This window comes from Lissotriton helveticus, chromosome 6, assembly GCF_964261635.1.
Source record: "Lissotriton helveticus chromosome 6, aLisHel1.1, whole genome shotgun sequence".
Classification (NCBI taxonomy): domain Eukaryota; kingdom Metazoa; phylum Chordata; class Amphibia; order Caudata; family Salamandridae; genus Lissotriton; species Lissotriton helveticus.
The window spans coordinates 996,976,458-996,990,074 of record NC_136067.1 but is presented as its reverse complement, the minus strand read 5'-3'; the positions used below and the strand labels follow the sequence as shown (position 1 = coordinate 996,990,074).

At 45.5% G+C, this 13,617-nt stretch overlaps 1 protein-coding gene across 1 annotated transcript in view; it reads left to right on the top strand.

Annotated features, from left to right (window-relative positions):
- Positions 1–13,617, top strand: part of NUP43 (nucleoporin 43) — a 173,321-nt gene that overhangs the window by 22,656 nt on the left and 137,048 nt on the right. The window contains exons 3-4 of the mRNA XM_078646924.1: positions 1,936–2,010; positions 2,440–2,620. Of these exons, the coding sequence (XP_078503050.1) occupies positions 1,936–2,010; positions 2,440–2,620 (256 nt within the window). The remainder of the gene's footprint in view (positions 1–1,935; positions 2,011–2,439; positions 2,621–13,617) is intronic.

The following is a 13,617-nucleotide window of genomic DNA, read 5'->3' as shown; positions in this document are numbered from 1 at the left end:
AGGCATAGCTGCAACTTTTGGCTGGCAGAGGTTGCAGTGGGTACCCTACATGTCTTATGTCCAGTTGAACTTCATGTTTTTCTTGTTTGGGAGAGAGAAATAAACCAATACTGTCTGGGTATCTCAGGCTTGATATCCATGTCCTGAGATATATTTTGGTGAAACAAGAGTACATTTGATTAACATTATGATTGCCACTTGGGAATGCAGTAAGTTTATTCGATCAAAAGCATGATCATATACATATAAAATATCATAGGACATACATGTTTCATATTGCCATGGATAACAAGTAAAAAGCCATCACTTCAAACTCCTGTACATCATTTTAGGTAGAAGTATGAGTCAGATGCTTAAAATAGACACTTTAAAATTCACAGTACATTAAAATTAATTAAGACTTTACATCTTACTGCCATATTTGTATCAAACTCTTATATCATGGTCATGTTTCAGATTTGGACCTTAGTCACCAGGCATAGAGCAGATATCTTGATGACGTAAAAACAAACTTGTAGGGATTGAAGACCATAAACTTAGTTTGGTACAATTAATTTCCAGACCCTGCTCTTTGCAGGCTGCTGCAAACTTAATTAACATCTTTTGGATCCCCATTCGAGTTTTCGAAATGAGCAGCGTATTGTCTACAAATAAAACCATGGATTTGTTTACCAGCTAATTTAGGTGGGTCGCCTCCACAATCATAAAGATTCAATGTTAGCAGATAATCGCTGAAATCATGACCCCTATACCACACTGACCACCCAATACCATTGTGGAACTTGGTCTGTGATAATTAGGGTCACCAGATGACGGTGCTGCTTGGGACACCATATTGTACTCCTGAGCATTCATTTAACAATGTTTGCAGTCTTGGCTCATCACAATTGAACTACATGTACTAAAATTCTAATTACAGTGGGATGAAATGCAATGCAAGCCTGCAACATAGTGTCCCTTTTGACGTACTCCTGTGGTAACCTTTGTGATTGTTGACCAGTTTTGAGATCTGTTTGCAGTTTTCTTTTGCTAGTGTGTTCCAGTCCAGTGGGTAACCTCGTGTCTTATTCCCAGTTGAACTCTATGTGGATGTCAGAAAATCTCTTTAGCCAATTTCTGCTCCACTGCATTTGTTTTATGATTTTGTTTTTCTTGTTTGGGAGAGAGAAATACACCAACACTGTCTGGGTAAATCAGGCTTGATATCCATGTCCTGATATATTTTGATGAAACAAGGGTACATTTGCTTAACACTATGATTGACACATATTCTATATTGTCTGGGTGCCGCGCTTTGAGTCCTGGACTTTCATTTTCAGCCTAATGCATTCTGCGATTTTTCATTTTGGTCAGGCCATTCATCACAAATGACAGCCACACCAGCCACAGGTACAACATGAGTGGATAGTAAAGCCAGGTCTATTGGCTTTGCCAGTGGTTGTTTCCTCCTGGTGCTAACTAGGTGTGCTTTCACATCCTGCGTCATTTTCTACAACCACGCAGTCAGTGGCTGCTTTCCTGAAGGGAATGGTATCCAACAGACATGAATTCTATAAACAAACCCTGTTGTAGCGTGGGAAGTACTATAAAAAAGCCATTGACAATTTTCTGATAAAGCACAATGGGTCTCTTGAGTGAGGTTCTGGTTAATGAATGATTCTTCTCGGATAAGTAGACTCAAAGCAAGTGTGTGCTACACATTGCAACACCAGCTCTCACTCATTAACTTGCGCACACACATCAAAATAATCCACATTAACATTTCTTGCGTATTGCTGCCCTTCCCCCCCAAAACCCCATCTCTTTTTTTGTCCTCAAAAGCCATAATACTCGTAACCATTGTCTCTAGATAATCATTTGTGTTTATCTGGTTCATTAAGGTTGATTTAAAGATTGCACAAGTAACTAATACTTTGATTTCTTTTTCATTCAAAGTTTTTGGACCAGGAAAGAATTGTAACTGCCTCATCAACAGGAAGTGTAACAATTTTTCGACATCAGAACAATCAGGTGATTAGTGTGGATGTGTGAAATTGTGCGAAGTATTGGTAAGGAGGGCTCCAAATGTAACATCAGTTTAGTGGGTTTACTAGGCCTGACAGCTGTGGCCTGTTTTGAAACCTATTCTTTTTGCGCAAAATGCTTGTCTCTGTGCAGACTCCAAGATTTGGTTCCCTTTGATATGATGATTGTTTTTGTGATGTAGACCCCTACCGTGTCAATAGACCGTATGCCACAAAACAGGTTCCAGATAGTGATTACACATTTACAAAACAACTGTGACAGAATGACGGTGATCAGAAGGAAAGTTCCCTAACAATTTTATGTTGTATTATGTTTTCACAGAGGATGGCCAAATAGAGGTCCAGCAGCATCTTCTTTCTTTGTGTGTTCGTGATTGAAGGTTCTCGTGGTGTAATTGCTTAATTTTTCCCCCAGACTTTATCTATAAACCAGAAGTGGAAGCGGGCTCATCATCACATGGGCTCCGATAGCCCTGCATATGGAAGTGCTCCATGCACAGGCATTGCCTGCAACAACCCAGAAATAGTTACAGTGGGAGAAGATGGTAGAATCAACCTTTTCAGAGCAGACAACAAAGAGGCCTTGCGCACTGTAGGTAAGGTGTTTCTTGACCAGCTATATTTCTTGATTAATATTGCTCCAACTTGAGCCCCAAAAAATGGTAATCTACTCTTTTATGATTTGTATGCTATCTTGGCTTTCCCAAATTAGAATGGCACATATTTAAATACCTAAAGCTTTGTGTATGATGTCATCAATTTAAAGGACCATCCCTTACTCCTCTGTTTACTTTTGTTGTAAATTTCTCCTTCAGTAAAGATGGTATCAAGCCGACCTAGCAGCACTGAAAACAAAGCAAAGTGTTGAATAAAACAAAATAGTGAGTTGCATGCTCCTGCCAAAAGAGGTGGGCCCTTAGACTTATCTTACCAGTAGATACAGCACACAACAGCACAGCTTTCCAGAGTATAGTATGAAATGATAATCTGGAAATGTGTAGTTGATTTTATATGGAATTTTTTTATACCTTGCTGTTGTGTAAAAGGTCAAATGGCCCCACAAAAAAAACCTGCAAAGCTCCATAATGATTTAGAAATCCTGACCTCTGTGGGAGCCTGTGCAGTTTAGAGGATGGGAGTTGCATCTCATTGTATGCCTTGCTGTGTTGCAGAAAGTCTTTCCTTGACGCTGAAGTTTTGTGTGGCGGGCATTAGTCTTGGCTCATCACATTGATATACAATGATGAAGCGTTGCTGAACAAAAGTACATCTGTGGCAGAATTCATGACCCTCAAGGCTTTAGTTCTTTGAACAATAAAGGGTGTGAGTTAATATCTACTTATTTGGGTGAAGTCATTTACACACTGAAGTAATTTGAGGTACTGCACAATCATCACTTATCTAATCCGGTTTGGAGTATGAAAAACAATTGTATAATCTGCGCACGATTGTCTGTTTCTCCAGTATTGGATTGTTCATAGATTCACATGCTTGAATCATCCCCGTTGTTGTAGTGGAAGTCCCACGGTATACTTATAAAAGCAGTAGGAAATATTACCATAGCCTACAATGCAGTGAACAGTTACTGCAATAGGAAATATTACCATAGCCTACAATGCAGTGAACAGTTACTGCAATAGCCTATCTAATTTCTTTTGTAAAAAAGAAGGCGACAGCACCCTGTATAACAGTCCCAAGAGAGGCTAGGTTTCTCAGATAGTCTTCCTCACGTTGTGTGATGGTGATTTTCCGTGAGCTCTGCTCAGTTTCTTCTTCAATTTATCAGCTATCTTCTTAAAATGTCAGATTCTTTAAAGAAAGGTCTCTTCAGTTTGTGTGGAACATGCAGTAAGAAGCGACTTCATGCTGAAGACCCCCATAAGAACTGTATCTATGGTCTCTACCCCCAGCATGAGGTAAAGGATGCAAGATTTGTAGAACCTTCTCAACCAAAACCCTTAAAGATCGAGGGGCAGATTTACAAGCCCCTTGCGCCACTTTTCAGTCACTTTTCCCATATTAAAAGTGATGCAAGGGGCATGTAAATCTGCCCCAGAGAGAGTAGGCTGTTAATTTGGCTTCAGAGACTGAAAATGTAGTCTGATGGCGTTTCTGAGGATGAGGAGAGCGCTACCTCACAAGCCTCTCTGGAAACATCTAAAAGGAGAGGGAGATCCTGAGGGATCGAGAAAAAAGCTTACAAAAAGTCTCGTCATGCACCTTCAGGTCCCACATAGAAAGGAAGGCGTTTGTTACCTACTGAAGAGAAATGCCATCTGACATCTAAACAGGAAAAAACATCTTCAGAACCATCCATGAAGATTACAATCTCTAAAAAGCCTACATCATAGACTATACCATCCTCTGGGCCCCAGTCGATGCAAAAATCACCATCTGAACATGTTTCTCCTGCATCGTTGTCGATCTCTTTGTCAAATTGCTTCGTCGATTAAGGATACAGCTGTGCCATTGACGACTGCTCCGCCAATGACTTCCTCGTTGACGATGAATTCAGACGTTATCAACAACTTCCTCATCGACATCCTGGTCGACGACGTTTGTACCGTCGACGACCACCTCTTTATAGTCTACGACCGCGTTGACGACGACCGTTTCTGCATCGTCGATGATAACTATTTCATCCTCTGCTTCCATCATGTCCTCGTTGACGGCATAGCCGCTGCTGCAGTCGACGACGCTGTATCCTACACCTGGCCGTAAACAACCGTCTACGTTGCAACTAACTCCTGTGTACCCGCCAATAACGTTCTCGTCGATGATACCGTTATCCAGAATCCTTCAGTGGTTTCACCTTTGACACCTTCCAACATTTTTGGAGGAATCTGATGATGGAATGTTTGGTCCTGCTCACAGTCCCTCAGCTTTTCTTTAGGTCTCAGGACGATGATGAGGACAACTATGAAAGTTACTATCCACAGGACTTTCATACTCCACATGCAAAAATGCAGTACATGGAGCCTGTTGGTGAGCCCATAGTTCACCTTCCTATGGCATTAGTACAAGAACAGCAAGACCTGCTGCATGACTACCGTACTCGTTTTCCTTCAAGTGCTTATCTTCCACCGCCTACACCATGTAGGTCTGAGCCTTCTCCTATGGCGTCTCCTGTGACGGATACTGTTTTGCCTTCACAGCAACATGATACCTTTGATGGGGAGATGGAAGAGGGTGAACCTCAAGGTGAAATACAAACAAGTAATGAGTGAGAAGACCGTTATTTCAACACCTGCTTCTCCATCTCCTCAAACAGCGGATTCTCCGCCGGAGGACATTTGCGGCTTTGACGCACTAATGGAAAGAGCAGCTTCTCGCTTTCAGTTGTCAATGACGGTCCAGCAGTCGGACTGTTTTCTTTATGATTTTTAAAGACTTCTCTAGAAAGACTGTGATAGCAATACCCATTATAGATCATATTTGGGAGGAAGGTGTGCAAGTCATGAAAACACCCGCTACGGTTATTCCAGTCTTGCCCAGGATAGACTAAAAATATGAAACTCCTGATGATGCGCCAGCTTGTATGGTAGGACATCCAAAACCAGATTCTGTTATTTCACATGCTGACCAGCGAAGATCAAGGAATCCTTCAGTGCCTATCACTGCACCACCTGATAAGGAAGGAAGGTGCCTTGATTATACTGGCAAAAGGTTACCACCAACTCAGACACAACTGTACGCACGACTAACGCGCTAGCGATATTAGGAAGATACGAATGACAAATGTGGTCCGATAGCGCTCCGTATGTGGACCTCCTCCCTGAGGCCCAAAAACTGGAAGCAAGGAAAATTCTTCTTGAAGGAGAGAGATCTGCTTCAGAGATAACAAATGCTTCTATGGGCATGGCTTCTCTAGCCATTCGTCAGCTCACTGGAGCGGCTGTCCTTGGGCATCAAGGGTGATTGAAGGCAACAAAATTTCGCCTGAGGTGCAAATCAGAACACTGGATATGCCCTTTGATGGTAATGTGGTTTTTGGCAAACCTATTGATGACGCCTTGCAGACTATTAAGGCGGACAGCGAAACAGCTAAGGCTTTGGGTATGCTCCAACACAGGAAGAACCACTTTCGTGGAGCACGGCGTAGATGAGATTATTCATTTCGCAGGGTTACCAGAAATACCAGCCTCAGGCTTGTACCTCATTTCGCCCTTTCTACCAGCATCAACTAGCATATCCTGCACCATCACTGGCTGCTTACTCCAGACAGAAACCGCAATCTCAGTCCAGAGATAATGTCAGAAAACTGTGACAAGGTCTTGCTGCCTACCGCTCTTCCCACTATCATCTCAACCAGAAGAACTCACGTTTCACGTTATTTCAGTTTGTGAAAGAAAATTACCATACAGATGGGTCCTGGATATAATAAAATACAGTCATACACTAGAGTTTGTCATAACGCCACCTCCTCATCTTCCTCAAGAATCTCAACCATCCCATCTTAAGTTACTAAAGAAATAGGAATTGATAATGCTGCAAAAAGGAACAATAGAATGTGTACCATGCTCTCAAAGGGGAAGAGGCTCCTACTCCCAATTTTTCCTTGTGAAGAAGAAATCTGGAAAATGGCGTCCCATTCTGGACCTCAGAAAGCTCAACAAATACTTGCTGTAAAAATCCTTTCGCATAATGAGTACTGTAACTCGAGGCTGCCCAGAAAATCCGAATGGTTCAGAAGCTGTAATATCTTCTGGAGCGTTACCGTTCGAAAGGATTTCCACGACCCACTGCAATGGGATCAGATATGCAAGGTCTTGTTTTAACGTGAACCGAAGGCTGTTTGTAGAGAAGCTTGACCATATCAATGAAGGCGGCCCCAAAACCAAATTTAGATAATACTGCAAAAAGGTTATCCCACTCAAGGGAAACAAAGGCCCTCTCAAAGTCCAGAACGAGGCACCCTGAGTGAGGCTAACGGAGCGGTGCATACTCCATTACTCTGAAAAAAACTACGGAGATTAAGAGGTGAGTGAGTAGGTCTGTTAGTAACTGTATGGGTGAGCCAGTGTCTGTGAGTGGATGTATGAGTGGCTTTGTGGGTGTGTGAATAGGCACATGAGTGGTTGTAGGAGTATGTGAGCATATGAGTAGCTGTATGGGTCTGAGACGCTATATGGGTCTGCGTGGGTCTAAATGGGCGAATGAGTGTGTCAGTGGATGTATGAGTGTGTGTCAGTTGTATGGTAAATGTGAGTGGTTGTGTGGGTGTGAATGGGTGTATGACGTGTGAGTGGGTGTGTGAGTGGTTCTGTGGAGGTCATCCATGATATCAGTGATGTCGCTGACCATGTCATGAGTGATGTAATATGAGGTCACAAGCAGTGCATTGTAGGGGTACAAGTTCTAGTTCGCTCTGGTTACTAGAACTGCTGAATTTCACTGGTTTTGTACGAGTGAAATCTGAGCCAAACTAGAACGGCCCTTTAATCTTTGGTATTTTTAGTGAATTTCTAAGGTTTCTTTTTTAACTCTTATTTCCCAACGTTAACGTCCTGTAACCTTTTATGGTATTTACCCAGTGAATTTCAACATTAAAAAAATATATATATACATTTCCTAACTGTAACCTTTGAGAGTGGGTGTTTGAGTTGCTGTATAGGTAGGTGAGTGTGTGTGAGCAGCTGTATGGGTCTGTGAGTGGGTGCATGAATGTCTGAAGGTCTGTGAGTGGTTGTGCGAGTCCAAGTGGGTCTGTGAGTGTCTGAGAGGGTCAGTCAGTGGGGGCATGAGTGAGTGGATCTGTGAGTGGGTACACAAGTCTGTTTGTCTCTGAATGGGAATATGAATGTCTGAGTGGGTCTGTGAAAGCGTGCACGAGTGAAGTGGGTCTGTGTGGGGGGGGGTGAATGAGTGCTTGTATAGGTCTGTAAGTGGTTTTGTGAGTGCATGAGTGGGTCTCAATGGGTACGCTGCCAAAAATAAAGTAGGGGGGCATACAGAAGCAGGTCTTCGTGGTAGCTCCTCCTGTGATGGTCCTCCAGTCCAGTTTGCCTGCAACCTGCTACCTTCACCACTTTTGTGACTCTGCTAATTTTCTGCCTCTTCTCTGCTCTCTCCTGCCCTCTATTGTGGCTCTTTCTGCTCATTTTGCCCGCTATTTTCTTCTTTCTTTTCCTTGCTGACTCATTATTCTGCCTCTTTTTGACCTTTATCCAGCCTTTCTGCTTGGTTCTCACCTCTTATTTTGCCTCTTTTCCGTGGGCCTACAGGGGGAGCTGCAAGGCCCCCGCGGTCCCAGCTGGCTCCCCACCTCCTGTGGGAAACTGCATTGCTGCTGTACAGAGAAAGCTGCTAGAAAGGCAGGTCACTCTGCAGGAGCAATCTTTTAATTTCTTTCCCTGCATGCAGACATGAAACCTCTGCTTCCATGAGGCGGAAGCATTTTGACAGGTCTCACCAGCGGGAACCGGTGTGTTAGCTTTTGCTTGGCAGCAACTGTCAAAGATTCCGCCAAGCAAAAGTAAACAGTTATGTCCTGCCCCCTCCTTATAAAAACAAGAAAGCTCCGTGGACGTGGTGGTCCCCGTGGCGTGGGCCGTCAGCACGCCCCACATATATTAACAAAAGCCCTGGGGTGGTGGGGGTCTCCTGAGACTGGTGGGGGTCCGCATGGCACCTGCACACTTTTTTAAGTAAAACTCCAGGAAAGTGGTGGTCCCAGGGCTCATTTTAGCCCATGAATAGAGTCTGCAAGGCCTCTCTCCTATATTAATAAAAAGCCCCGGGCAGGTGGTGGCCTCTGGGGCTGATTGAGTTTCATAAGTGGGGGGGAGGGAGGGATGGGGGGGCGTGTACCCCTCCCCCCAACCCATTTTTTTTTAAACTGCTCCCGGGAACGGGCCTACCGGGGGTGGGGGGGGGGCTTTCCTTTTTTAAGTTTTTGTGAAGAATAACAAATTCCCAGCAAAAAAACAATACTTTTTTTGCCTTGCCGTGGTACCTCTGTGTCCCCCAAGACCAAAACTATGGGGAGGTCAGGATATTTTTATTGTGTCCCCTTTTCTTTTTTATTCCTTCACTTTTTTGTGGCACTCTGCTGAAGTAGGGTCCCAAGATGACTGCCAACATGGTTGAAGTGGTGGCAGAACTCTGCATTTCCCTGCACAAGCTCGTAATTATTTACGTATTAGCTGCGATAGTAGATAGACAAATTTGGGTTTCTTTTAATCTCTAAAGCTGCTTTCTGGATTTCCACTGCATAACAAAAAGCACAATCTGCATACAGAAAGCCAGGTTTCTACCAAATTTGGTGTTATTCCGGTCAACAGTTAGGGCTGTAGTCTTGTTCCAAACTCCTATGTGAATGAACATGGGAAACATACTTTTTTTGACCCACCACCCTTTTCCTTGGTCCGCTTGATAGATCACTCCCCAAACTTTACATGCACAACTAGAATCATTGAGGTGATCTATCAAGCGGGGGCTGAGGAAAAAGGGTGTCAACAAAAGCATTTTTTTTTTTTAAACCTTTATTGCACCTTCCAGTTTCACACAGCTGTTGGCCTACAACCCGTAGGGCTGGCCGCAATCACATTCTTGTAGTGACAATACAACAGGGTAATGCTTAAAACTAGATGTAATTCTCTTGCAGTATTAATTATAAACTAAATTAAAAAGGTACAGTGTTCGCTATAGTCTGCTGATCCATATAGGTTTTTTGGTTTTCTATTTTTTAACAAAAACAACTACAAAAAACATAAGGAAATCACATTGCGGTCGTCCATTCTTGGTTATTATTCGCATTAGCTGTGTCAAGACGCGTTCCCTCCGTGTACACCTATACTAATTCCCTCAAAGACGCTCAGAAATGTGATGTTCGGAGTAAATGGGCTCTCCTGGATGTAGTTCCCTAGGTGTCATCCCCTCCTAGTCCCTCCACTCCCATCTAAGTCCTAGGTCCACCCCGTGACCCGTGATCTCCCTTCCCTTTAGACCCCCGTGGAGTATATTGGTCCTCCTCTCCCTCCTCGTCCGATGTTGTTTGATCATCCTCCAATAAGGGATCACAGATCTCCCCTCTATACACATTCCACGGAGTCCAAATTTTATTCCATTTCCCTGGACAGGCCCGTCCAGAGTATACCGCCCTTTCCGTCACCATCACCCTGTCCATGTTTAAGCACCATTGTGATTTCGTTGGTACTTCCGCCGCCCCCCAGCGCTGCGCAATGTCTACTTTAGCTATTATCATACCTAAAGTAATCCAGAGTTGACCTTGCCTGGACAATTCGTTGGGGTCCCATATATTTAGCAGGCATTTTCGAGGCTCGGGAACCAGTGAGGTCTCTAATGTCTGTGACATAGTACGCATTATTATTATTATTTTTTTTTTGTTTTGTAAAAACCTTTATTTGCAAGAAATAAAATACAGAGATGTGCCTACAACCCATTGGGCCGGCCAGTCCAATACCGCAAATCAACAGTGTGATACACAGCTCATCAGCCGACAACCAGGGGTCCGGCAGCCATAGTAGTTAAAATCGGTAAGTTCCAGAATGACAGGATATAGAAAGGTTTTATTTTTATAACATCTAAACGAAGAAAAACAATGAAGAAAAAACAAGGCTATATTCCAGTTATTATATCCGTTCCATATGGTGCGGGAAGAAGCAGTCAGATAACAATATGAAAAACAGGAGATTCTTCAGGAGATGAGAAAAAAAGGGGGGGGGGGCAGAACGGGGACCCAGAGCCAATGATCTATCGGTGATACAGTACAGGAAGGAGACAAAACGTACAGTCAAGGGGAACAAGGAATATCAGGGGGATCAATGAAAGGGGGTTCACATATATCCCCTCGGAACGCGTTCCACTGGTTCCATATCCTACCCCATTTTTTGGGCCTGCCACGGGATACATAAACTATCTTCTCCCTGAACATGCACCAGTCCATATTGTCTTCCCACCCGGAGACCGATGGAGCCCTCTGAGACCCCCACAATTGTGCAATGTCCCTCTTCGCAACCACGTTCCCCAGTGTCACCCACTGAGCCTGGGCAACATTACAATCATTCGGTTTCCATACATTCAATAGACAGCGCCTGGCTTCAGGTAGCAGCTGAACATTCGTGACTTCACTCATCACCTCATGTATTCCCTTCCAAAAGGACACAACCACCGGACACTCCCATACAATATGGAGGAAAGTAGCAAGTATACCACATCCCCGCCGACACAGTCCATCCTCAGAGAAACCCATATGCATCAATCGGGGACCCGTGACATAGACACGGTGCAGAATTTTCAGCTGAATCAGTCGCAGACGCGCCGGAATCGCGACCTCCCTAGGAGAGGATATCGCGGCCTGCCAATCTTCATCATCCAGTTCCAGCCCATCGGTAGTCCAGGCACTACGCAAGTGAACAAGCAAGTCCGATCGAGTATTGATAAGTTTCTTATAAATAAGAGAGATAGTGCTGTCCGGAACATGTCCGTCCAGCACCCTATCCTCCAGGGGGGAGCTCTCCGGGATGTCAGAACCGGCCGGAAAAACCGACCCAATGGCATGGCGGACCTGGAGATATCGAAAAGATTCCGAATCCTTCAAACCATACTCCTGCTGTAGTTCAGCAAAGGTCTTAACTCTATCCTTGACCCAGAGGTCATCCACCTTACTGATCCCGATGAGATCCCACTTATCAAACCCCAAAGTCCATAGTTCACCCAGCCTCTCCGCAGCAAATAAAGGGGTCGCTCTGGTAAGCCTATCCGTCCACCCAGTAGCCGCGGTCGCGCTGCCCCATACTCGCACCGCCACTGCCGTGGGACCCGTCAAGGTCTTCCTAGCACCTCTAGAATAGAATGCCCTGTAGTAGTCCCCCCCCCCCCCCCCCCCCCCTCCCCCCCCGGGTAAGAGCCATCGGTCCATTTCAAAAGCAGGATTCAGAACTGGACCATACATAGCATGGTTCACAGCACTCAATTGAGACGCCCAGTAATATCGTCTGATATCGGGTAATGCGATGCCCCCGTCATACCAGGGTAGCGTGAGTTTAGCCAATGCAATACGGGGTCGACCAGCCCACACCAGTTTCCTCTGGAGGCACTCAATTTCGCGAAATTAGCTAGCCGGCACCAGATCGAGTGTGTTTTGTACGGCATACAAGAACCGGGGAAGGGACATCATTTTAAACAATGCTGCCCGTCCCAAGGGGGATAAGGGCAGATTACACCACGCCGCGACGTCCGACCGAAGCCGAGCGAGCGGAGGCAACAAATTCCGATCATAACGCAGCACAGGGTCAAGCGAAATATAAATCCCCAAATACTTAAAACCATCAGTGCGAACCGGGATTGGACATACTCGGGGCAAAGAAAGAGGGTCATTGGTGAGCGGAAAGATACAGGATTTGGATCAGTTGATAACCAACCCGGAGTTACGGCCGAAGGAGCGCAGAACATCAATGAGAACTCCCAGTGACTTACGGGGGGACGTCAGATACAGCAGGATGTCATCGGTATATAGTGAGACACGGTCTTCAAAATCTGGACCACCGAATACCCCTTAGGGAGGGTTCCCATCAGAGCCAGGCGGCCAGCGGTTCAAGCGCAAGCGCAAACAGCGGCAACAAAGGACATCCCTGCCTCGTGCCCCGCCCGAGAGCGAAGGGCTCCGAGGCTCTACCATTAACCACCACCTGTGCCAGTGGCTGCTCATACAGGAGTTTAACCCATGCAATGAAGTTCGGACCAAAGCCAAACTTGGCGAGGGTGGCCCACAAATATGGCCATTCGACCGTATCAAAGGCCATCGAAGCATCAAGAGAAACCAAGATGGCCGGCTCACTAAGAGATCCCGCCCTCGCGACGACGCCATGGAGACGACGAAGATTGAGTGCAGTATTGCGCTGGGGGATAAAACCGGACTGATCCGGGTGGACCAGTCCGCTAATCACTGTGACCAGTCGGTTTGCCAGTATTTTCGCCAATATCTTGGGTTCAGCGTTTAAAAGTGAAATCGGACGATACGATGAGCAACGCTCGCGGGGCTTGCCGTCTTTATGAATGACCACAATGGAGGCCAGCCTCTGGTCCCTGGGAAGAAAGCCAAGATCTCGCGAAGCCGCAAACATACACAGCAGATACGGCGCCATTTTGTCTGGGCAGAACTTATACAGCTCAACCGGTATACCATTAGAGCCCGAAGCCTTCCCCGAACGAAGAGAGTGAATAGCGAGCGCAACCTCATCGATGGAAAAATCAGCCTCCATTAACACCCCGTCTGACTCCGAGAGACTGGGCAGGTCAAGATCCCGAAGTAAAAGGCACGAGTCCTCCTCCGGCAGGCCCGAAACCGGCGCATACACGACCCGAAAGTGCTGTGCAAACACCTCAACCATCTCAACCGGGTCCACGACTCGCACTCCATCATCTCTCTCAACCACAGGCACCACACGATTCAATCTGTCTCGTCTGTCCAGCCAAGCAATCAACTTTCCGGCCTTATCACCCACATCATAGTCGCCCCTGCTGCATACGATGCATGGCCTCAGCCGAGGCAGTCACCAGGGCCCTGTACTCAGTTTGCTTAAGAGCCAAAACATGCAATATCTCAGGCGTAGCCCCAGCTTCCAATCGT